This window comes from Pollachius pollachius, assembly GCF_949987615.1.
Source record: "Pollachius pollachius genome assembly, chromosome: 20".
Classification (NCBI taxonomy): domain Eukaryota; kingdom Metazoa; phylum Chordata; class Actinopteri; order Gadiformes; family Gadidae; genus Pollachius; species Pollachius pollachius.
The window spans coordinates 9525874-9552622 of record NC_136953.1 but is presented as its reverse complement, the minus strand read 5'-3'; the positions used below and the strand labels follow the sequence as shown (position 1 = coordinate 9552622).

At 47.1% G+C, this 26749-nt stretch overlaps 1 protein-coding gene across 1 annotated transcript; it reads right to left on the bottom strand.

The window, feature by feature from the left end:
- Positions 1-1030: 1030 nt before the first annotated feature.
- Positions 1031-26454, bottom strand: capn1 (calpain 1). Its single transcript, XM_079758090.1, has 22 exons — positions 26296-26454; positions 22991-23739; positions 20686-20755; positions 17361-17479; positions 10917-11050; positions 10553-10721; positions 10077-10160; positions 9569-9654; positions 8806-8880; positions 8122-8282; positions 7737-7897; positions 7451-7462; positions 6126-6337; positions 5737-5776; positions 5539-5604; positions 5385-5442; positions 4773-4837; positions 4432-4500; positions 3602-3680; positions 3005-3121; positions 2012-2070; positions 1031-1777 (listed from the first exon to the last, which is right to left on the bottom strand). Exons 2-22 carry the CDS (start codon positions 23243-23245, stop codon positions 1751-1753), a joined length of 2118 nt encoding a protein of 705 aa, XP_079614216.1. The 5' UTR covers positions 23246-23739; positions 26296-26454; the 3' UTR covers positions 1031-1750.
- Positions 26455-26749: the final 295 nt, after the last annotated feature.

The following is a 26749-nucleotide window of genomic DNA, read 5'->3' as shown; positions in this document are numbered from 1 at the left end:
TGTACATGGCTTAATCTGGCACTAACTAAAGACTAACAGACACAAACTCAAGGTCTACAGATCATTTTTGTTTGTCTTAAAGTTGTCCAGGGTCAGCGTGGTTCCCTCAGAGTGCGCAGTTTGGAAAATGTTTTCAAGGTGGACAGATTGATGTCTTGTGTTTTGACGGAGGGCCGAAGGCCAGGGTGGAGTACCACTGGAAGCCAATGTGGAGGTCTGGGGTGGGGTCGTGGAAATACAACACTTGTTCAAATTTGTACTTTGATGAAGGTATGCCTTGTAGGAGGAGTAATGTAAATTCGTACAACTATTAAGGCATTTTAATCATTCAATCAAACGTTCAATGGGAGAGGGTGAACGGGACATTTTAGTTTGATTTGGGATGGATGGCCATGAATGAATATATAGAATGAATCATGTATTTTTTTATTTCAATCCCCTCTTCCATTCTCCTCCCCCATCCACACTCGAAGCTTCCACACTCATTACCGATTCTGGTCAGATTCAAACCTTTCATCAGAGGAAACGCCCCCCTCCTCCATGCACCAAGACGCCACTGATGGTGACCACGCGATAAAACACCTTATCCAAGACAAATAACTGCAAACACAAGTACCGGACTCATTTAAACATGCCATTGTTTAATTTTGTTTTTTCTTTTACTGAAATACAAATGTACGTGATAAGTTCGGTATAAATTTGTCAACTGCGCTGTAATAGATGATTTGAACAACATTCGAGGGGCGACCGTGTCAAACAAAGCATTTGGGACCCTCACTCGACCCACTGCACTATTGAAGCACTTGGATGTTTGGCAACAAAAAAAGACACATAATCCTTTATATAATCTTAAAATAGAAAGTGGCACTCCCAGCTCCCAAAATGTGCACGAGTTTGAAGGAGAGACAGCAGATTAGCATGCTGAGCAGAATAGAGAGAGTTAGAGAGCAGACTGAGCCACCATATCACACGGCACAGAGCATGCATAACTCATGACACATCATCTCACAACCATACCCAACACATTGGCATGAGTGTACAACTGTTCCCTTTTTTTAATGAATCGCATTAGTGAGTAAAACAATGTTCCATGAAGTGTGTTCCTCCTCTGGCTCCATTGTTTAAGAGTGAAAGTCAGATTTCAGTTTCCATTCAGTTAGGTAGAGATAGGTATAATGATAATAGTGGGTCTGTTTCAGGAATACACCCAGCAAAACAGAAGAAAAACCCTCAATCGCTCTGATCATATTATTGACGTAAAACATTACACATAAAGTCCCAAAGAGCAGGCATCGCATCATAAAAAAACACAAGCAACGCGCTGCGCTCAGTTGTAAACAGTAGAATCAGGGGGAAGCAAGCCCAGTAGATATCCATCCCCAAACGATCATCATCACCATTTACATTTGGCGTTGGCATTAGCAGGTCAGCACACAAGCGATTAACCCCTTCAGAATGTCTCCCATGTCCTGGGTTGGAGACCCAGCCGGTAGGATGCACCAACGTAACCGTTCAGGACACACCCCCTTTTTGAGTTGGCAGGTCATGTGACGCGATAAGGCATTCCGTGGCACACATCCATGGCAAATTCGCGTAAAATGAAATGGATGCGGGGGGGGGGGGGGGGGGGGGGGGTTGAGCAAAAGAAGAAAGGCACTTCTGAAACACTCAAAATCAAGGGGTCCCGGGTTCGGGGGGATGGCCGCGGGGCGGAACGATGTCAGCGTAGCGATAGCCTTGCTGGCGTTGTCTAGGCGAACATGGTCAGAGAAATCCACTGTGAAAAAAGGAAACGAGAAAGACAAGAGGAAGTTAATACATAATATGTGAGGGACTGGTAATGCAATGAAATCATGTCTGCTGCAACGCTATTTCACTAGTTTGTTATGAACGCTGCACTTAAAGGTGAACTGTTAAGAAAAGTTGCTCATATGAAAGAGAAAACAAAACTATTAATGAGGAAGGAGTAGGTGGAAGTGAAGCCAATAGGTTATTATAACGGCCGTCCTACCTGCATGAAGTTCAGGCATATGGCTTTTTCTCTCTTGATGTCCATTGTGTTGAAGGTCTCTGTGAGGCGGAAATGAACAGGAAGTAGGTCACCACACGATGCACACAAACATGCATATTCTATCTCATGGTGCAGTCCTGAAGTCAGGGTTAGCAGGTGGGCCCTTTTCCCCCGGCGGCCATCTTCTGCGTTCAGTTCCCCCCCCCAGCAAACGTTGAGAAGCTAGATGGAGCCAAGATGGCTGCTGGTTGACTAAGGCCCATTGGAGGACTTCATAGAACACCGTTTCACCTCAATTTAACTCGCATCTCTTAAAGACATTTCATTTTGGAGATTGAGATATTGGTACAGATGTTAGTACCTCAAAATCATTAATTAATTAATTAATTAATGACTTTATTACGTGTCAATATGCCAAGCACATAAGGTAGTACTGGGCGCATCTATTAAAGAATCTGAAAGGACAGACGATTATATCTTTCAGAAGACTTCGAGGTGATTTGAGGTTGGACTCGACTCGATCTCCATGTTCCACCTGACTACATAACAATGACAGAGTGGGCTCTTGTTCCCGTGGAAATGGTAGAACGCAACACACAGGCTGACCTTGGCCAGCCAGAGAGCTCACAGGGAAATCTGAGCATAGGCTGGGTAGAAGATAAGCTGTTCTGGCTCATCTTACCCTTACACGCTAACCCCCTCACTTAGTCAATTACTGAGTTCAATACATTTGGCATTTAGGTAATAGTCATAGATTTCGGGGGAATATTTCCCTTTCTATACTTAGTACGCATGTATTTCCCCCCCGCCCCCCTCAATAAAAATATGAAGCAGAGGACTTTTAATTGGACACAAAAGAAACCAAAGGACTGGTAACTAGTAAAACAGTGTGTGCCTATGAAATTCCAGTTTATTTTTATTTCTATCTGTGACTTTGAAAGTCAAATTCAGTTAGTTAGTTAGAGAGTCAATTGGGGGGGGGGGGGGACTCACTGAACATGGTCTCCAACCGGACCAGGCACGTGACGAAGTTGTCAAAGTCGACGGTGAGGTCTTCCTCCGTGTAGCGCAGGATGATCAGCTGGAACAGGTGATTGGTCAGTTTGATTCCTGGAGGGGGCAGGCACAAACAAAGTACAATCACGTCATTGGCTGTTACTCCTCCCTCATAGCTGATGTAGCAAAACATGCACATCAACCAGAGGAAAAAGGCGGATATGATATTTGATGCTTTCACACCGAGTAGATAGAAGTGTACCCCAGTGTGGTCTTCTTAAAGGTGACATATTATACCACCAGGTGTGAGTGTGCTTAGCCGTTCCAAAAATCGGCCTCTTCCGACATCACTAGTGGGCGTGTCCACCTAGATGTGCGCTGGATAGATCAGTCTCCCAGCCTACCCAGTGGACTGTAGCAAACGTTGTTCATCTATCTGTCATACATCTAGGTGGACACTTCTACTTGTGATGTCAGAAGAGGCAGATTTTCAAAACGGCTTGAAATGGCTAATCACACAAGTTCAGTGTACCCGGGGGGGGGGGGGGGGGGGGGGGGGGGGGGGGGGGGGGGGGGGGGGGGGAGACGTTATACCTGCAGAGTCCAGCGCCCGTCGCATCTCGTAGGAGTTCATGGTGCCCGACTTGTCCATGTCAAACTGGCGGAATATGGTCTGTAGTGATGAGACAGGACAGGGAAGAGGCTCGGCGTTAGTAGTTTAAAGAGCAGGGAAGTCTAATTCATTAGTCTCATGAATCTGACTTTAGTTGCATGTCTAAAGTCTGCTTGCAGATGAGCTCAAATCTGGGTGAAGGGGTGCTTCACCAAGATTTGAGCTTCATCTGTGTTTCGACCAATCGTTTCTACCAAGCCTTATATCTAAGAAACTCGGCCAGCAATAGTGAACAGTAAAAAAGTGACTCTCGGGTTTCAAATCAACTGGAGATTGGCCACTGTAGACATACTAAGATCCCCTTCTGAACGTTTCATCCAGATCTCTGGAGCGAAACAGCCAACAAGACATAATAAAACATAAGTCTGCCTTTGTAGTCCTACTGCTGTGTCCCCAAAGGATCTACTAGTAAACTAGTAGGACTGCTGGATTCGAGACACACACACAGACACACACACACACACACACAAACACACACACACACACACACACACACACACACACACACACACACACACACACACACACACACACACACACACACACACAGACTGAACAAACACCTGAACAAACACACCACCCGAGTACAGTAGCCAGGTCTACGACACAGGTGTTTGTGTTTGCTTGTGTGCATGCATGTGTGTGTGCGTGTGCATGTGTCCATGTGATTGTGTCTGTGTGTTTTTGTTTGTCGTGCGTGCGTGTGTGTGTGCATGCGTGTGCATGTGTCCTTGTGTGTGCGTCATCTCACCAGGTATCTCTTGATCTTCTCCCACAGCACGTGGAACTCGGTCAGCCCCAGCTTGCCGCTGCCGTCCGTCTGTTTGCGCGGTTACTAAGGAATAACTGTCACCCAGACGGCTGTGTTTGTTGTAGGTCTCACCCTGTGTCTGGTCACTCTGGGCGCCGGTCTACTTTGAGTGACTGACCGAGCGATCAAGCTTCTCAGAGACAACAGGTCACGCTATCCTTTTTAGCATGAGGAGTATTTTTCTCTCCATTGTTATTATGCTAATCCATTTAAGGAGGGCAGAAGGCTAACGGTTGCTGAGTGATTCCAAACTAACTTTAAAATGTGTACGTGAAGGATACGTCCATGAGGTTTATCATGCTGCGACAGGCTTCCTGGCTGAAGCCGTCCGTCTTCAGGTCTTTGTCTGTTAACATGGAGAGAGAGAGAGAGAGAGAGAGAGAGATACAGACAGACAGACAGACAGACAGACAGACAGACAGACAGCGACAGAGAGAGAGAGAGAGATACAGACAGACAGACAGACAGACAGACAGACAGACAGCGACAGAGAGAGAGAGAGAGAGAGAGAGAGGGAGAGAGAGAGAGAGATACAGACAGACAGACAGACAGACAGACAGACAGACAGCGACAGAGAGAGAGAGTGTGTTTTTTTTTTAATTGGCCATACATTCGATTCTGTAGACTTGTTAAAGATGCAGTGTGAAGAATTTGTGGTATCTAGCGGAACAGACTTTGCAGAAGCTGAATATACGATTTAGAAGTATGATGTTGGAAAGGGAGGGTTGAGTGGGGATATATTTTATAATATATTCAGTTGGTTGCAATCTGCAACCACAATAGTTGCTACTTACTACTACATTTCACAAACTGGACTTTTAATTATTCAAAATAGATTGAAAGTAGTATATTTGAATCTTAATAAAACAATAAAAGATTTTCCATTTCCTCACGTTTGCTGATGATCCTGTTCAGAATTGTTTGCAGTTCTTTAACACTGATTTCCATGTCCTGGTGGCATAGAAGAGCAAAAGTCAGGACTGCAATTCCCACAATGCACTCTATCCATGTTGTATTGATAGATTGATAGACATGATTCAAACTCACCGGCCCTGCCAGCTGTCTAAAGAGATTCTTGAAGGCTTGATCGATCTGACTCTCGTGCAGCTGGGTCTGCAGTGTCAATTAACACACACACACACACACACACACACACACACACACACACACACACACACAGGAGTAATGAGTACATATTGTCTCTGATTGGTATAGATTGGTCATGTGACAGGGCTCTCATCTCACCTCTGGGGGAAGATCTGCTGTGACCTCATCATCAAGCTCCCTAGAGCACAGATAAAAATAAAATAAAGCGTCAATAATGAAGCAAACATTTTATATATTGGATTATTATGATTACACGCAGTTTATTTATTAATATCATCACTCGGAGAGAAGCGTGTTGTAAACAATCGCCGCCTGCAACGTCAACTCAGTTTCCGAAAAAGTGGCAACATTAGCATCACTGGCCTTGACTTCACGTTCGATTTTGAAAAAACAACGTAAACTGAAGATTTTGACTTTAAGTAGAGTTGCAATTCTCTTTTATATCATAACAGAGCCAAAGTGTTAAAGATAAAATTAAAAAAAAAAAAAAGACATCTTCGATGTCATCGTTTTTCTGTGCTACTCACTCTGAGTCGGTGGGCGTCTCCGAGAACACCCGCAGGACAAAGTCCCCCTCCTTCTGGGGCTCGAAGGTGGAGGGCACGATGATGTACTCCCCCGGGGGCAGGCTGAAGCGCGAGCTCACCTCCCTCAGGTTGATGAAGAGCTCGGAGCGCGCGCTGGAGCTGTGTGTCAGGAAGTAGTCCCTCTTCAGGTGGACCGCCGACTTGCCGGCAAACTGACCGCCGCCAGAGGGAGGGAGGGAGGGGCTGTTACTGGGTTTGATTTATTTGGGTTGTATTCGGTTGATCTGCTTAAACGCAAACATTGAGTTAACATTGTGACCAGGTCACAACGTCTCTAGGTTTAGCCGTCGAGCCAAAGGCACAGTTTGCTCACAAGCCACAGTTCGCAAACAATGCCTGGTTAGCAGACTGAGTCCGAAGCCAGAGCAAATGTTTGAGACACTGAGTGTTGATTCGGTTCCTTTTAGCCCCAGGTGGCTGAGGCCCGGCTGGTGTTGGGACTGCAGCGAACTTGAAAGGAGGTGTTAGCTACAGGGGTGTTAGCTACAGCGGTGTTAGCTACAGGGGTGATAGCTACAGCGGTGTTAGCTACAGGGCTGTTAGCTAGAGGGCTGTTAGCTAAAGGGGTGTTAGCTACAGCAGTGTTAGCTACAGAGGTGTTAGGTACAGCGGTGTTAGCTACAGAGCTGTTAGCTACAGTGGTGTTAGCTACAGAGGTGTTAGCTACAGGGGTGCTAGCTACAGGGGTGATGGCTACAGCGGTGTTAGCTACAGCGGTGATAGCGACAGGGGTGTTAGCTACAGCGTTGTTGGCAACATCAGTGTTAGCTACAGCGGTGTTAGCTACAGTGGTTTTAGGTGCAGGGGTGTTAGCTACAGCGTTTGTAGCTACAGGGGTGCTAGCTACTGCAGTGTTAGCTACAGGGGTGTAAGCTACAGCGCTGATAGCAACAGGGGTGTTAGCTACAGCGTTGTTGGCAACATCAGCGTTAGCTACAGCGGTGTTAGCTACAGTGGTTTTAGGTGCAGGGGTGTTAGCTACAGCGTTTGTAGCTTCAGGGGTGCTAGGTACAGGGGTGTTAGCTACTGCAGTGTTAGCTACAGGGGTGTAAACTACAGCGGTGATAGCAACAGGGGTGTTAACTACAGCGTTGTTGGCAAGATCGGTGTTAGCTACAGCGGTGTTAGCTACAGCGGTTTTGGCTACAGGGGTGTTAGCTACAGCGGTTTTAGCTACAGGGGTGTTAGCTACAGCGGTGTTAGCTTTGGGAAGAAATGTTAGCTTGTATTTGATATTTTGGGGTGGGGTAGTGGGGAAGACTTACCTCTTTAGGCACCTGGGAGGAGGCAACAGAAGGACATAAAAAAGGAGTTAGAGGAAATGGGTAAATCCTTACAGTGTAATATTTCAGTGTTATGAATTCAAAGGTTTTCAGATTTCCATATACAAATACACATAACAGTCATCCCTATTCAATGACTTTTTCTGGCAGTGCTTTTCTTCTGCATTAGAAGCATTTCTAATGATAACACGATTGTGACCTAATGACTATGGATGACTCTGGGTAACGCGTGGCTATATGTACTGGACCTGGTGTGCGGGGCGCTGACCTCATAGATGGCGAACCCGATGGTCTCCATGTCCTTCCCCTCCCGCCGCTTCTTCCTCCGGTCCTTCTGCATCAGCGCCACCAGGAAGCTGCACCCTGATTGGCCAGCGGTGTCCGGGTGCTCCAGAGCTACCTTGAACTGTGGGTTGATCCAGTAGGTCGCTGCAGGAAAGGGTACGTTATTTAAATATCTAAAAAAATCGTAATTGTTAGTGACATCCATGCCCATATATGGCAGTGGAACAGTGTTGCCAGCAGGGGGCTCATTAACTCCCATACAAGGTGAGGGTCAGTGGCCATGCTCCCCCACCCTGTTTGGGCCTTCCATACACACTAAGTGTGTCTTGAGCGTTCTTATACCACCTACCGGGACTTCCTCTCCGTACCTGGGAAGTTGCGGCAGCCCCCGGCGGTGCTGCCACGACGCCACTCGCCCTGGTAGAGCGAGGTGCTCCACTTCTTCAGCTGGCAGTTCTGCAGCGCGTCAGGGGTCAGGTTGCAGATCTCCAGCCGGCTGAACTCCCGCAGGAAGTCGCTGAACGACATCCTGTGAGGTGGGGAGAAGGGTGGGGGGTTAGAAAGAGAGAGACATAAGGAAGGTAGGTTAGAGAGAGAGAGAGAGATGCAAATATGGCGAGGCCGAGAGGGAGAGAAAATAATTTGCTTACACACGCGCACACTCGCACTCACACACGCTCCCACACTCGCACGCACACACACACACACTTGGAAGAAGTTGGGAGTTATTCAAATGTTTTAGCATTTCATGTGAAATGTAAGCATTGTAGTTGCAAGTTGCTACTAAAAAACCTGTGATGATGAGCTTAGAATACACCATCATAAGGCCAGGTGTGTGTGTGTGTGTGTGTGTGTGTGTGTGTGTCTGTGTGTGTGTGTGTGTGTGTGTTTCTTTAGGCTAAAGCATGTTAAGCAAATAAAAAAAGATGTGCACACATGGACCAAGTCCCCACAGGCTGATGCATATCAGTTTGACCCCAAACTACTTTAAAACCCAGTACAAACAGACTGAGATGAGAAAGGGCCTACGGGCTCTCTCTGGCGCCCCCTACCAGAACTCTCCGTCCTCACTGCGGTTCTGCAGTTTGCTGCGGACGTTGCGGTCCACATTGTCCCACTCCCTGGAGCTGAGAGAGGGGGAGAGAGAGAGAGCGATGGAGAGAGAGAGAGATGGAGAGAGAGAGAATGAGAGTGAGAGAGAGAGAGATTACACATTAGATAATATTGAGAGAGAGAGACAAATGCGTTCAAAAGCATTGTTGAATGAACAATGTTTTACATATTTGTTAGCGATAGAGAGAGAGAGTGATAGAGAAAGAGACGGAGAGAAATAGAGAAATATAAATGACATATTATATAATACTGTTGACGTGAGTTGAAGGGAGCACGGTGCATGGTCAAAGTAAACTGCGTGTCCTTAGAAGAGATAGCAGATACCAGTTTGATCTGGCCGGGTCAATTGGAACAACAGACATCACCACACAAAATACTTATTTACTTTGAATGTATTTATTTACTTATCCATCACACAAAAATATATATTATCTAATAGGAGTGATGGAACGCTGAGTCTAAAAAGGGTGCAACGCCCTCATGTTACCAGAGGGGGCGGGTCTGGTGGAAGTGTTTGATCACTCTACAAAGTGTGTTCAGAGGCAGGCTACTGCAGACTGACGCCACCCTTGCCACATCTCTTTGTATCATTGTCCCCCCCCCCCCCCCCCCCCCCCCCCCCCTCCAAACAGGAGGGCGGGGGGGGGGTCCTCCTCCTCCGCCCACCTGCTCCTACGTCACCTGGTGGGAACGGGGCCTTACTTGTCGCTCCAGGAGCCGGTCCACTCCACCTCTCCCCAGGGGTTCCTGATGCGGACTAGCTTCGTGGGGGTCCCTCGGTACACCACCTGCAGAGAGGTGAGACAGCACCGTCAGCCTGGCTGTGTGCCAAACAGACCTGCAGGTCTCTGGATCCATGGTTCGTCTTGTTAGCTAATGTACAGTTGGACTTGGGAACTGGACTCAGGTCTTCTTGTAGCCCTGGTGGTTTGGTGAAGGGATGTATTGATGATGATTATGATGGTGCCATTTGCAACAAACTGATTTCTCCTACGGGGGAGTAATAACATTTTATCTATCTATCTATTATGATCCAGTGCAACTTATACACAGTGGGGGAGAAAGGTTCTACAGCGTACAGCTTATTACAGCCTATTTCTTTTCTCTTCTTATGGCAGTCACAGAATTCCTCGATCTTCAAGAGAACTCCTGGTGGACACTGCCCTCTAGTGGCCGTGCAGCGTCAGTGCGGCCGTGGCCCGCGACTCACCTCGTCCACGCCGGTCAGAGAGTAGGCGTGTCCCTTCACCAGCTTTTTAAAGGTGACCGCCTCCATGTCCTTGTTACTGGATATCTGTACACAACACCAAGCACAAAAATGTGATTCATACATTCTGAGTGAAGCTCAGAGAGTGTTATGTAGATGTACGGCATTAGGGGCTTTACTGATGCGTATACCAGCTACTATATCTGCTCCATTGTGAACAACATCAGTATGGGTAGATGATGGGGAAAATGGCCAACATTCGATCTTTGTTTTGTCCTATTTTCCGATGCAGCGGCTATGTTCATAGAATCGACTTTCAAAACGGTTCACACGCAAAAGGGAATGAATTCGTTTTTTCGCGAAATCAATATAAATCATACGTGGTCGGACGTTTTACGTAACACTTGCGGTGTCCATCAAAGTGTGAGCGTGTGTGTGTGTGTGTTTTGGCGGGGCGGGGCGGGGGGTCTTCCACTGACGTCGATGGAGCAGCCCAGCAGGGAGCCCCTCTCGATGGCGCGGCCCACGATGCTGAAGAGGTCCCGGGGGGCCTTAGGCAGGTCGTACATCTCCGTCACGCCCCCCGTGAAGTCCTCGAAGCCCTCCGACGTGCTGCCCCCCGACAGGGCCTCGTAGCAGCCGTTCAGCCTGGGGGGGGGGAGGGTTGAGAAAGTTAGGATGTGTGTGTGTGTGTATGAGTGTGTTTGTGTGCGCATGTGAAATTCCTCACTCCTCATGAGCCCTCTTATAGGACATCCGAGAACGCCCCCCTCCCCCCAACCACCACCGCAATGAGATATAAAACAAGATGGGGGGGATCGGGGAAGGGTCCGGGGGTCTTACTTGGCGTAGGCCTTCTCGATCAGGGCGCTCCAGAACTCGGTGCCCTCGGCCGAGTGGACGAACAGCAGCTTGCCCTCCTTCACCGGGAGGCGGTCGTCTATCACCACCTCCACCCACTCTCCAAACTGCCAGAACTACACCACCGGGGGGGGGGAGAGAAGGAAGAGAGGGAGAGATGGAGAGAGAGAGAGAGGGGGAGAGAGAAGGAAGAGAGGGAGAGAGAGGGAGGGGGAGGGAGAGAGAGAAGGAGAGAGAGGGAGAGGAAAGGGGAGAGAGAGAGAGGGAGAGGGAGACATTAGACACCAGATACACTAACAGTCACAAAATGCTTCATGTACTTAACACTGAACATGACGGACATGAGAGTCTAGTCTGCTGCTGCCTGCCGTGTGATACAGTCGAGTTTAGTCCTTTACTGCTGGGCCCTACGGCCCCTAGCACGGGGGGCCCACTAGCTCCTCCTCCTTTGGTTCTGATTGGGTAAGCTGCGTGCCTTTCATTCATTCATCTTTTCTTTTCCTTTTGCAATTCGGTTGATGTCATCTCATTTGTCTCTCGGCTGTGTCGTTGGTCTGAGCCAATCCAGAGAGGGGTAGAAACATCCCCCGCTCGCACCCACGCACATCGATGAGGGAGCTCTTGGGTGTCAGCCGAGAGGGTTTGGGGGGGGGGGGGAGACTGTGCTGCTGACACAGACCTTCACATAAGAGCAAGCGTGTACAATGTATTCTGGTTTTGAGATTCAAACCAAAGATCAGAGCAAGAAGGTTAATGGAGAAAATGTGTAAACGTTTGCAACGCATCGCATGAATAAAGTTGAGACTAATAAGCTGCTTTTGCCTTTTTGGAGGCTTTTGTGTATGATGCACTGGAACCTATAGCAAGCCCTCATGTGTACCTGCGTGATGGCCAGCAGGGGGCAAAAATCACTATAAACTGCCGTTATATTATGGCAATTATGTATTTTTGATTGCTGTACTTCGTTATGCACCAAGTGGGTCGTAGTCTAGATCAAACACAATCAGCACTTTATTGTTATTATGACATGTTTATACACTTTTGAAGTAGTCAATATTCTCGTAAAGAAATCATATCGTTTCCCGAGAAGAGATTTGGAGTCTAAAATGAATGTTCCCAAACAAATAATCACATAAAAACGACACAGACACACACACACACACACACACACACACACACACACACACACACACACCCAGCGCCTTGGAATTACCGACCAATGAGGACTTTAATCAGTCAGTTCTTGGAGGAAAACACATTCCACTTCACACATTACACTTCAATACCAGAGCGGGAAACAGAGGAAGAAATGGAGCTCCTTGGATCAAAGACCTGACTGCATCACCAGCAGCCCTGGTTGGAAGTCGGCAACGAGCCACAAGGAAAACAAAATAACTACATTATTACACAGCCTTATTGCAGCATAATGGCTTTCTCTCTCTCTCTGATTCGTCGTATATCTTCTCTCTGTCAAAAATAATCAGAGGTACCACTTGTTTAAAAGGAGAGGAGAGAAGTGCTGATTTCTGAGACTGGGGACCGTTCAATCTTTCACAGCCCTGTGCGTGTTTGTGTGTCTGTGCGTGTGCACGTTGTGCCATTGCTTTGTGCGTAAAAGCCTGTGCTGCATGATGAGAGCCGGGTTTACAATGTGATATATGTACAGTAGGGAGAGACAGAGAGGAAGAGGGAGAGAGAGGAAGAGAGGGAGAGAGAGAGAGGGAGGGAGGGAGAGAGGCGTGGAAGGATGGATGAATTTTGCATGCCCTGAAGAGCTACACGGCCTGCCTGTGGGACATGCTGATTCAGGCCACGGTTGGCTGCAGATGTGTGGGGTGCACTGGAGCGCACACACACACACACACAAAGGCACACACACACACACAGGCACACAGGCACATACAGTGAATTCGCAAGAGCTTTCTGCTTAGAACCTTAAATAAACACACACACAAAGAGACAAAATTACCCTTCTTTTCCACATGCACACATTCCTGCACCCACAGGTCCAATCACTGATGCACAATTCATTGCTGCACGCAAATCGTACAAGAACACGTGCACGCACACACACACACACACACACACACACACACACACACACACACACACACACACACACACACACACACACACCAGAGCTGCACTACAAAGGCCTCTGAGCATATCTCAACTGCTCTGGATGATACACAATTCCTTCCACCGCCGCACCCCCACAGGAAGCCTGAGTTTTGGCAAGCCCAGCCAACATGTGCACACAGGCACATGCACGTGCACGTATTCAACATCACACCCCTCCCTAACAGGGAGCAGAACAGCGAGTGTCACCATGACATTGTCTTTAGCACATGCCACTGTGAAGCTGCAGTGTTCAGCAGTGTAGTGTACCGCACACACATGCTTTTGCAGATCCAGACTTGCGACCCGACTAAAGCCCTTTCTCCAGGGGGAGGGGCGGACGTTGGCGAGAAACCACTTTTCAATTTAGAAAATGAGCTGGCTATCGAGCCGCACTTTGGCTCATTCCCCACTGACTCAGCAGAGATTGTTTGGTCTTCCTTATTCCTTATTTGTCTTCTACACCCGTTAGGGCCAGGGAGAGACCGTGAAGGGCAGGGAGAGACCGTGAGGGGCAGGGAGAGACCATGAGGGAGAGGCAGGGAGAGACCGAGAGGGGCAGGGAGAGGCAGGCAGTGGCAGGGAGAGACAGTTAGGGGCAGGGAGATACAGGCAGCGACAGGGAGAGACCGTTATGGTCGGGGAGAGGCAGGGAGAGACCATTAGGGGCAGGGAGAGACAGTTAGGGGCAGGGAGATACAGGCAGCGGCAGGCAGCCCAACAGCACCGTGAAGCCTCCAGCCCGATGAGTCACCGGAGGCGGAGCAGGGCACACAGGAGGAGAAGGCACAAGGCACTAAAACAAGTAGGGCTGGCAGAGTGTGAGGGTTTGTGTTAAGATACGTAGAAGGTGTGTAGCCTGGCTCTCAGAGTACATTAGGGTCGTTTGTGTTTGTCGAGGCATTCGCATTCATCGAATCATGAGGCGCAAGTGGTGTAGTGGTGTATTTGTTAGTAAGTGCATTGTGTGTGTTTGTGTGTTCTCCCTTTGATTCTATTGTATCTCTCTTTCTTTCTCCTTCTCTTTGGCGGTCAGTTTGGCTCACAGTGCAATTCATTAAGGCATGAGGGAGCTTGAACGCTGCTCGTGAAAAGAGCAGCGGAGGGGGGGGGGAGAGAGAGAGAGAGAGAGGTTGCAGTGATATACCTGAATCCCCAGAGGAGGACTGCTGACATGGCAGGAGACATAATGGAGATCAACATCCACACACGCATGCATGCACACGCAGGCCTACTTATGCACACACGCAGGACTACTCACGCGCACACAGTACTATTAATTGGTATTAAAGTCAGCGACAACAAAAACTATCAGCGACAACATGGTTCTCCACCTCATTGAGATGATACTCAATATTTAACATTGATGCGATCAGACAGAATGCTCATTGATCTGTAACAGTTACACTTAGTATTCCTAAGAAATACTTTCAGCATCAAGGAAATTCCCAAATTGACTTTGATTTTGAAAGTTAGTAATGCCGTTATTATTCTTAGAAAGCCTTAGAGAGCCTTAGAAAATCCTGTAACGACTGACTACCATTTTACCATGAAGACTAACTCCGGAACATTCTGTGAAGTCACTTTTTCTTGGGTGATACTTGTGCTGGCAGCATGCACTTATACTGTCTGCTAACGTCTGTGTGAACACAGCCTGCTAGACCCCTGAAGTCCCTTGAGCCTAAAAACACTACGAGCTGTAATGGCAACGCTTTAAAGGGTGAAGTCGAAACACTTTAAAAGGTGCAGTGTATAGGGTTTAGGAATACCAATTAGGTTGCAGTTTTCAACCAACTGAATAGCTAAGTGTCAGGTGATGAGGTTCCTTGATGGATATAATATTAGTTTTTTGTTATTTAGTCTGTACAACTATAGGTCATAGCTAACAAGTTAGATAAGTCATAATGATAAAAGATTAAAAACAGGTCCCCAGTAGAGATGTTTGTCCGTTCTGGGCTACTGTAGAAACATGGTGGTGCAACAAGGCAGTATTCATAGCAGAGGACCTGCTCCCTATGTCAATAGTAAGGGCTCCACCCTTAGTCAGGTTGTGTTATATAATGGGATTCCCCTGTCAAATCGTAAAGAAAGAGTTTGATTGAGTGTTTCCTGTTCTCTCTCTCTCTCTCTCTCTCTCTCTCTCTCTCTCTCTCTCTTTTTATGTGTAAGTGTGCATGTGTTGTGTAGTATCTGTGGACCGGAGATCCACAGATACTGTATATAGGGCCTGGCAGACAGCCAGACTCGGTAACCACGGCTACAGCATACATACAGTACGTTCTGTACATACACAAAGCAGGCCTCCACAGGACAGAGTTAGGGTTTTCCTGCAGGGAAGCCCTCTGGAAAGTTCTAGAAGCAAGATGTTGGTTGCCAGGAGAGCCCACACCCTAGATCTATTGTGATCCCTAGCTATTGGTTCCTGAGCACACACACACACACACACACACGCACACGCACACGCATACACACACCACTTAAAAGGAGACTACATCTATCAAATATTTTTAAGGAAATCTATGCGCTTTGCCTTGCCGTTCATCGCCCACCAGAGGTCAGTCCTCCATCTTGGCTCAGTCCTGGGGAAACCGTCACAAGCAGTCTCCCTGGGGGGAGCTGAGGAGGTGAGATTCCCTCATCAGGAGCTGACTCACTGTAGTGTGTGTGCGTGTGTGTGTGTGTGTGTGTGCGCGCGCGTGTGTGTGTGTGTGTGTGTCAGTGGTGGAACGAGCTCCCTACCGATGTCAGGATCGCAGAGTCGCTCACCAGCTTCCGCAAAAGACACCTGTTCAGAGTTCACCTCGACTCTGCATTGAAACCAATGCACAGCCACCATTGAATGTTGTACGTCCTGGCACTTGTACATTGCACTTATTCAAGGTACTTAATTGTGTAGCATCTACAGTAGCTGCTATCATTGCTTTACACGGGGAATGGGTTAGCCTAGCGATTGTAATACTTGCACTTGGTTCTATGAACATGTTTACTGTACCGACAGCGATATATTGTTTCACTTCTTATGACAAATGTACTTATTGTAACAAATGCACTTATTGTAAGTCGCTTTGGATAAAAGCGTCTGCTAAATGCCCTTAATGTAAATGTAAAATGTGTGTGTGTGTGTGTGTGTGCGCGTGTGTGTGTGTGTGTGTGCGTGTGGGTGTTTGTGTGTCTGTGTCAAATTCCTAGCATAGGCATCGTCTGTGTTTTTCTAGCAGCTTCTTTCATGAACACCAGTGTTTTTCCTGCTCCTGTCCGGTTCTGATTGACTAGGGCCAGGTTGTCCAGCTCTGAACAGAACTGTTGTTTGAGGTGGCGGCCGGGAGTTAAGAACTTGTGTTAACGGGTCACACTATAACCAGTGGGTGCGTGCTAGCGCTGCCCGCTAACAGTAGCCCTCATTGTACTGATATGGAAGGCCAGGCTGATCTTGCATGTGCATTGCCTGCATTGGATCTGGAACTGGATTTTGAAATCCAAGGAAGTGGTATTGGTCGTGGCTCAAACCGGCCCGGTCCCTTGCAATAACATAACAGAAAACCGTGTGTTTCACAACAGGAAACCGAGCCAATGGCACGAAAGCGTTCTGCTCTGTTTGAACAGGGGGATTCACCCTGCCTTCTGAGACAAACATAGGGAGTATGAGGAAGAAAGAGTTAACGTCTAGAATGCAAAAACAATGAGGTCATCCTCCAGATCTCATTAAAGATATCGTTTGAAGTCATGAAACCATCGACTCAATTTCCCAGCTGACTTTAAATATTGCATGGCTACCATCTTCAAACGACCTCTTTAAAGATCCCACGACAGGCGTCGGGAACATCATAATGAAACCGATTCTTTTCATGTTTCCTCATGTTAAAGACGAAAGGAAAAGTCTAAGAACTAACATGAGAGAATTGCAAAACTTCTATGTTTAGCACAATGAGTGGAGTAATACTTCTAATGCGTGGGAACACACCAGAGAACAGAGCAGACCCAGACAGTTCCTTCTTTCATGTCTTTGACTCTTCAGCAGCAGACCACGTCCGCCATGTTTGGGCCGCTCGCACGGCCCAAACATGGCGGACGAGAACGAGGAAACGTAATGGGAGGAGGAGGAGGATGACAAAGCTGATTAAGAGGCTGACAATGGAGGATGAGGAGGAGGAGGATGATGATCAAGATGCTGAAGACGAGGAAGAGGAGAACGATGAGGATGACGAAGGGGAGGACGAAGATGATTAAAAGGCTGACAAAGGGGGATGAGGGTGAGGATGAGGAGGATGGAGAGGTGAAGACGAAGAGGAAGAGGGGACCCCTGCTCACCTGGAAGTGGAAGATGCCGACGTAACCGCTGTCGAAGCTCTGGCCGTGAGGCACCACCCGGTGAAGAAGCTGGTCGTTCAGCGTCAGGGAGGCGATGGCCGCCAGGAGCCAGCAGTCACCTGTGGAGGGAGGGAGGGAGGGAGGGAGGGAGAGAGAGAGAGAGAGAGAGAGAGACAGAGAGAGAGATGGTGAGGGAGAGAGAGAGGGAGAGAGAGGGAGAGGGAGGGAGAGAGAGAGAGACAGAGAGAGGGTGAGGGAGAGAGAGAGAGAGGGAGAGAGAGAGAGAGAGAGACAGAGAGAGAGAGAGAGAGAGAGAGAGGGGAGAGAGAGAGAGAGAGAGAGAATTAGAGATTATTTGTCAAGTAAATATTTAACCAGCGTTATTATCGTAACGCTCTGAGGAGGATGATTCTCTAAAATCTGCACAAAGCCCTGCAAAGCCAAGAGATGAACAGGAGTCCCCTCATTCAGCTGGTCCTGAGGCTCTGTCCACAGACAGGTTCCCCCTCTGCTCTGCCCCAGGACCAGTCGGAGAACATATCAATTAGAATCAACCAAATTATAACACATCAGAAACAAACCTACCTCACCCATTGGAACACTAAAACACACACACAGAGCAAAATGCAGTGTTATCTGGCCCTAAATAGACAGTACACTGTGGCCCCCTACCTGACCACAGTGACTGATGTTAGACACAGAGTACTGTTAACAAAGTACAGACTGAGCGCTCACAGCCTGGCCATAGAAACAGGCCGACATAGGAAATCATGGCTGCCCAAAGAGGAGTGGCTGTGCCAGCAGTGTGAAGAAGCTGCTGTAGAGACCGAGCAGCACTTCCTCCTACACTGCCCCAAATTCAAAAATGTCCGCGAAATATACTTTAGCAAATTCGGCCAAAAACACCCACATTTTATAAACTCCCATGTAGACCAACTACAAATATTAATGGGAGAGAGAAAAGAGAGCGCCGTCCTCGCAGGACAGTTTATTTCAGCTTGCCACAAAATGAGAGGATGACATTCTACACCAGGCCTCACTGTTTGATTGATTACTGATTATTAGTAACCTAAAATGCGTTTTATGTAGCTTCTCATTTCATTAATTTAATGACTTTTTTTATTTTTATTTATGTACATATGTTCATCTGTATGTTATGTTATATTGTTACAGGTTGATATATGTACATATTGTTCTGACATTCTCTATTGTTATTATATGTAATATTTGTAATACTGTAATGCTTTGGCAACACTGTTTGGTTTACCAATAGTCATGCCAATAAAGCTATTTTGAATTTGAATTGAATTGAGAGAGAGAGAGAGAGAGGGAGAGAGAGAGAGAGGGAGAGAGAGAGGGAGAGAGAGAGAGACAGAGAGAGAGAGAGAGAGAGAGAGAGAGAGAATTATAGAATATTTGCAAACTAAATATTTGACCAGCCTTATTATCGTAACGTTCTGAGGACTAGGATGTTTCTCTAAAATCTCTTTCAACCACACGCTGTAACTAAAGATATGTAAGGTAAGCGCTCGAGGGATCCATTTGTTCTCAGAAAAGAAGCGATCTGAATTTAGTCGTACATCTGCATACACACCCATTTTGGTTCTGAGGAAAACACAGTACAACAAGTCAGACCGTGAATAATCTTGTCATATTTGACAGTTAATAAGGAGCCAGTGATTATATTTTCGTAAACATTAAAGACCAAATCATTAAAGGCTAATGGTTCATTAAATAATTGCATCAGCGATAACGGGGTAATGTTAATATTTAACGGTGACGTGTTCAGACAAAAGTTCATTGTTCTGACAGCTCATATCTGAGTCACACTTTAATCACTCACCTATTAAGTATTAAGGAATTTCCTAAATTGAATGGCGCCTTCATTTTGAAAGTTGCCAATGTTGTTTTTACTACCATCATGAGAAGTATCTGAATACTGTAAAAAGTGCATAAATAAGATCACCCCATTGTATGTGGGTTGTTTGCTTGCTGATTGACATTCATGGCCCCGGGAGATCTGTGTGGTTTGCATAACCGTATTAGCTGGAAAATTGTGGCTAGAGACACGGAAGCTAAAATCTATTGTGGTCGTGTCCTACGGGGCTTCCTTGTTTACGGTTGTCGGGTAGAACGGAGAAAAATACCCCAACTGCCACTGCCAAAGAACATAAATTATGCACGTCACACTCTGGGCTGAAGAGCAGAACCTCTCACTTCCATCCGGGCTACTACCATGGGCGTTGTGCGTTCCTCTTCTATACCCTGTAGATCTATGAGTGTCAACACACAACCTTGCTCACTATTCACCAACACTCATGCTAGTTTATCCTTCCTGATCACTGTGCTTTTAACAGCACCACTATAGCAGAGCCCCTGCCATAGCTCTCTCTTTTGGGGGGGATCGTTTGTGTTGTGTGTGTATGTGCCGAAGACGACCTCGCCAGGAATCCACAACTACATGAGCAATTACTCTCCGCGCCAACGGTGATGTGGCCTGCACTGCAGCAGCCTCTCTTTCCTCCGTTTGCTCAGTTGCCAGGGCAGGCAGGAGAGAGGCTTTTTCAATCCAGCCTTCTGATTGGTCGTCGCTACACAGCCTCACAGGACATTTAGCATGAAGTTGAAATTCAATCCAACGTTTTTTTTTCGAATTGCCGCCAGGGTCGTCGTTGTGACTGGGAGGTTTGTAGTGGTGGGAATGATGGCTGGGCCCGGGCTGACTCACAGGGTAGGAGTCGCAGTCAGGGCATTCCCCAGACCACCATAGAGACACAAGCTGGGAACACGTGTCTGAGCAGGGCTAGCAGTCCTCTATCGGCCAGCAGTGACCCAACTTGGAGTTGCTGTTTACGTACAAGGAGCTGAATTTCGCTGTCAGAAACTTTTCTTGTTTCTATGTTATCACATCCCACTGTGAGGGGAGTGTTTGCTGAGGTAGCCCAGGTTTTATGGAGTGGTTTGCGATGTACACACGCCCGGGTCAAAAACACAAGAAGGCAGGAGGCTCCAAGAGTTAACACAGCCCGTCGGCCACAAGGTGAAAATGGGCGTCTTTGTGACAGGAATATTTTCATTGTAAAATTTTCATTGAATTTTTTGTCTTGTAAAAGTCTTTGTGTGCCAGTAACAACACATTTCTCAGACTTTCACAAGGGTGCATGTTTTGTAAGAAAAGTATAGTCCCTCTTTCGGTCGCTTCATCTTCCACGATGACAGACTATGTATTTCTATATTTCTTATCAGGCCCTCTTTATCGCTGAGTCATGCGGTTGACCCGGCCAACCATTTGACAGGAGGTAGGGGGACATTCGTGGTGACTTACCAAGACCCCCCTGGCAGATATCTGTGCGGGTGGCTCCATCCATAATGAACTTGGGATTCCGGCAAACCTCCTGTGGACAGACACACACACAAACACACACACAAATTTAGCCTTGCAGACGACGCAAGGATTCTCCCTTGCCATTTGCTCAAAGAAGAGCTATACCAGTATTCTGAGTGAGATTTCTGTTGAACTTTGACCTGATTTAACTGTTAAATAATGCACCAAAAGAATCCTTTACTGGTTAAGACGAACACATTTTGTCTTGTTTACTTTTAAATATTTAGGGCTACTACGGCAACGCCAGAGAACTACTGTAAGTGTCTGGGATGTGCCTGCTGTGGGTGTAAGCTCTGTGGTGTGCCCTGCATGACCCATGGGCAGGCAGAGTCAGGGCCTGAGAAGACTTTGACTCTGCCTGAAGCTAATACTCCCATGCATTGATGCGCTTTCATTATGATGACAAGGGGACTCCAGTCAGTTACTGAACGATGCCTTTGTTTTATAGCTTGTGAAATACAGTATATCTTCAAAGCGGTTTAAAACTGTAAACTTTGAAACCGGTTTGAGGATATTTTCCTCTCTTCAACTGTGCTTGCTTTTTCATTGAACGTTTCATTTGTTGCTGTGTGAATGCATGCGCATAAGACCGTGTGTTCAGCAGGATTTACAAACAAGGGCAGCCCGACTACGTGTGTGAGATTCCCATCAGCAACATGCACACACACACACACACACACACACACACACACACACACACACACGCGCGCGCGACCCGCGATTGCTCAAGAACGAAATCTAATAAATGATGCAATCAACAGACAAACATCACAACCTTAACTGCTCTGGTTCTTGTCTAAACTACTTCCCCCTCAGTGCGATAAAAGTGTAGCTAGAATTTCCCCTTCTTACTACTGAGCTCTCTCTCTCTGTCTCTCTTCCTCTTACATTCTCTCTTTCTCTCTCCCTCCCTCTGTCTCTCTCCCTCTCACATTTTCTGATCCTCTCACACTCTCTTCACCTTTCCCCTCCCTCTGTCTCTCGCTCTCAAATTCTCTCCCTCTCCCTTCTGTCTCACGCTACAAGCACTCTCGTGACATTCCTTCTGGGGCATGGAGATCTCAGTGAGGCTGGTAAATATTAAAGCTCTTCTGATGGAGCCAGGGGGACAGATGCATTATGGAGCGAGCACGCTTCAGAGACAATGGGGAACAAATGGGCCCATCGCAGGTGAAGGAACACACACGCACACACACACACACACACACACACTAACACACACTAACACACACAAAGCCACATATGTATACACACACACACACACACACACACACACACACAAACACACATGTGCACTAACAAACACGTACACACACACACTCTCAAACACACACACACACACACACACACAGGACAGGTGCTAAGAGACTGCTGTCACCCTAATAACCAGGACATGCCTCCTAGTCGCTCCTTGTCTGCTCAGTGCAGCAGCACTCCAGTCACGACATGCAGGGCTAACTTCAGCAGGGCCCCGTTCGAATCGAATAATGGCAGCCACGAGCACGCACACACACACACACACGCACACATTCACCTAACACTGGTATCATGTTGTAACTGCAGAGGGGGTGCCAGCTGCATATTTATGGCTCAGCCCGGAAAGTGGTGGTTGGGGGGGTGGAGTGGGGTGGGATGGTGGGGGGGGAGAGACAGAGCAAGTCAAGGAGAATGTGACTTGCAAGTAAGAAACAAGGGCTGGAGGAAGGAAGATAGAGAAACAGACAGACACCGACAGATATGTGTTGGATCATGTTAAATCTGTTCTAAATCTTTCAGAGTCCTGATTTATGTATTGGAGGGGGAGGAATGATGTAGTAGTCGTAGTAGTCGTAGTAGTAGTCGTAGTGGCTAGGGGGTGTTCACTACCAGACTACCAGTTCAATACCCCAATGTCGCCATCCTCGAATGACCCGACTCTGAGTTCTCTCCCTTGTGCTCAGAGTATCTCAGCAGACCCTCTCCACAGAGGGGTCATGGCAGGACAGATAAAAACGACAGGCTCAGTGTTATGAGCGACACCTGTGTTTGTCCTAGGATGACACCTCTGTGAAAAGGGTCTGTTTGTCTTGTGGTTACTGCTGTGAATAAGAGCCTGGAAATTGATCATTTCCTATTTTTTTGAAAGAAATAACGTAAAAATGAAAAAAAGATAATAGTCCAAAAAAAAGCTCCACTTCCTCATCAAACTCGTCCCCCACCACATCAAACCCCGCCCCCACCACATCCAGCCCCGCCCCCTTCTCACCGTGGGCCTCATCCAGCGGACCCCAGAGGTCTTGGCCGAGCGGGGCCCCAGCTCGTTGAAGCCCAGCGAGGAGGGGGCGCAGGGGAACAGGGGGTCCTCAAACAGGCCCCGGCGCTGGGCGCAGCAGGCCTTCAGCGACTCGTAGTCCTGCCCCAGGAACTTCACCGCCTTGTGGTTCTGGCCCAGGCCGTCGTCGCGATCCCATTGGCTCCTGAGCTTGGCCGCGATGCCCGTGGCGTAGATGGGCGCCTCCATGTCAGACAGCGAAACCGACTGGCCGCTCCCCGAGCTGAAGGTCGATTGGTCGATTTATAAAAAGGTCCAATCACTGAGGAGAGCGAGGTCTTCCTAACGCGGCTGTGAGGACAGGGAGTGTTAGCCGACAGGCACCCTGACGCCACTGGGATGATGAGGAGTTAGGAGAGAGGGAGGGGCTTCCCAAGGCGAGGGCCAATCGTCAGTTAGAATGCAAATTAAAGCAGCAAAAATCGGATCAGCTATCAAAATGTAATCACAATCCGGGGATATGTGTTGTCCGTGGAATGCTGCGTTGGCCAGAAACAACCCCGACGGTGTAATGTGAGGAGGAAGTAGTTCAGAATGAGGACGCGCTGCGAGGTCTGGAGACAGCCGGGAACATCTTCTCCAACAGAGGACGGATCCCGGGTACGACGGCGAGAAGACAGCAGCTCCGATCACGCGAGCGGGGCGAGACGGGTCCCAGGGGGTCTGTGGGTTCACCAGCTCTGCTGTTGTCAGGGAACAGGAAGAGAGGCAAAATAAGTGGAATATAATAATGACACATTCAGTATTTTTACTTCACTTTGTAATTGCTGGACTTAAGTGAACCAAGTATACATCTACAGATGTATATCTGGTTTGGCCAGCACAAGTTAAGACAGCTCTCAAGTTAAGACAGCTCTATGTTAAGCTGATATACAGCATTCATAGTCCCTTTAAAGGGGACACTATAGCTCCATGTTGCTCTATACAGCCAACACCGAAGCAATGGAATGCACCCACACCCATTACACCCTGTGCACACACAACACGGGTCACCGAAGGTCAAATAATGACTTCTCCATGCCCGACTGAATTGTGTTTCCATTGCAGCTTGGCTGTGCCTGGTAGAATCAAGTAGCCCAGAGGTTGTGTGTGTGTGTGAGTGTGTGTGAGCGTGTGTGTGTGTGCGCGTGTGTGTGTGTGCGTGTGTGTGTGTGTGCATGTGTGTGTGTGTGTGTGGTTGAATTTAATTAAGTCGGTTTGTTTCTGTTTTGCATTTATGAATGTTTGTAGGTATTATGTGGTGTGTGTGTGTGTGTGTGTGTTTGTGTGGGTTGGAAAAATAGTTTACTTAGGATATGGGTCCGTACCCATGCATGCAAGCACATGCATGAACCTCCCTTGCATTGTCTTTATGTGTGTGGTCTCTGGCCTGTGGGTGTGTGTTTGTGTGTTTTCTGTGTGTGTCTCTGTGTTCACCTGCCTGTGTTTTCACCAGATAGGGTGTGGTGCTTGTGATTGTGGCTAAACAGCGATGGCGTCAGAAACTAAAGCTCCCAGGGTTGTTGTAATTAGGTAGGCCCGACTGTGTTAAAAGTCTAACCTGTCAACACTACCAAGTCCTTCAGTCCTTTCAAAAGCATTGTTCCTTCAAGTGGGCCTAATGCCAACCGGTCATTATTTGCCTCTCGAAAGACAATTCCTATAAAAAGAACAAGGTATTTTTAACTTATCGACTGAGCAGCGTTTCAACTTTCTTTCTTCTGTCATAGGCCTATAACAGAGACAAGGGGGATGGATGATATTTAAATATCTCTTTCTCGTCAATGTACCTCTCTCTCTCTCGCTCGCTCTTTTTTTTGTTTACCAGGTTGCTTCAACTATTGTGCAACTCTGCAACTGCTCTCTAAATATCATGAGTATTTTTTTTTCTCTCTCTTGAGAAGGCGGCGGGTACAGCGACTGTTTTCTTTTTATTTACTCCTCGCTGAGTGTGGCCACACCCATTAGTGGGGGGAGAAAACGCTGCTGTTGAACTCACCCTCCAACTCAAATTTGAAATGTCTTAGGGAAGTTAGACAGCATACCGACCCAATGCGTCATGTTTGTGGCCGTGATAGTGTATGACTTTGCTTAGTACATTATTTTCTCAGAATGCCAACTGCAATTTGTTAGACCTGCACACTAGATGTTTGTATGTTGTTGACTTCCACACCGACGTAAGAATAGAAGCTATATCTACGCCCTGCATCTTGCAGGCTTCTTGAAACCCCGGGGCTTTTAGTGAGAGATTACATAGCGTGGGGGGGGGGGGGGGGGGGGGGGGGATGTATAAGAGGGTTATTACTTTAAAAATAAATACAAAGACTTGGCAATGTTCAAATTATTACATCCTCACTATTTTATTATTACCTGATAGCTACCCTTCCCTCCATTGCCAGTCACTGAGGAGGAAATTACCCAAAATGGTAATAATATTCATTTGGCCATTGATTGTGGCAACACCTTTATTGTCCCGGAGTTTTAATTGTGATGTTATGGTCTTGATTGAATCAAGCTGGCGCCATAGAAAACATTGATTATTTGTGATTGAGCAAATAGACATACAAGTTGAATTACAATGATTTAATGTGGCGTCGACCAAGCCCCAGATGAGGAAGTTGATGTAGAAAGTGTGTTTCTTGCTTGCGTTATAACGTTTTTTTTAATATATTTACAACCCCCCCAAGCGTGTCTTCGTGTTTGCAGAAAAAATAGCGAAATAGTTACGTGCATTGCTCTCTCAGATCAGATTTCATTGAGATCCAAAAAACCAAACAGGACGGTAAATAAGGAGTGGAGGGTATGTTTAACAAAGTGTTGTTGCTATTCTTTTTGCTAGAACAGCGAGAAAAAAGAAACACTGGAGCGATTAGGGTTAGTTATTCCGCCGAGGTAGATCGCTTATATCAAAAAAGAAAGCCATTAGTTAAGTTATTAGGAAATAGCGCTGTTTGTTTAGTCGTATTGGTAGGTGTGGTTCGCACGAAACGATAGTGCATGTCCAGCTGCCAATACCAACTACTCAACGAGTTAACCCACAAGAACAGCTGGGCGACCTATAAAACACTTTTTAACAGCTGTCCGTTTCCGTATATTTCCGTATATTGAAAAGAAGGCTTAAAGATCTTGCAAAATGTGGTGTGATGTTGATACAGTGCACATGAAACAGTTGCACAACCAGCCATGCCGTAATCCATGATCACAACTGTTCCATATTTCTATATATACTAAAAAAGAAATAGGAGAAGAAAAAGGATTACCTTTGATGATTCTTCATAGAAGCAGAAGCTTACGTTGAATGCGTTGTTTAACTTTTTCCGCTTCCTTTACATGTTAACTTTGGTCCCACGCCTCCTCTTGTTCGTGAGCAGTCTTTTTTAGTCCGATTATTTAAACCCACTGGCCACAACCACCGACAGCCCTCCAATCTGTGCGTCTGCGCAGGAATTGAAACAGTGAGCTGGTAGACAGCAGCGCTACTCGTTTGAGCGCCTTGTTTTGTGCCACTTATGGAGATTTTGATGATAAAACATAAATACTTTGTGAAAAAGAAAAACGAGTGACAGTGTAAAATAACTGTCATTAAAACGTTCATTAAAAAACGCGCCTAGGAGGTTCAGGTTCTGTGTAAATTGTGACACCTAGTGTCAAACTCGCAAAACTACCGTGCTGTGTTTTGGACTACATTTCCCACAATTCCGTCGTTTCTCCCAT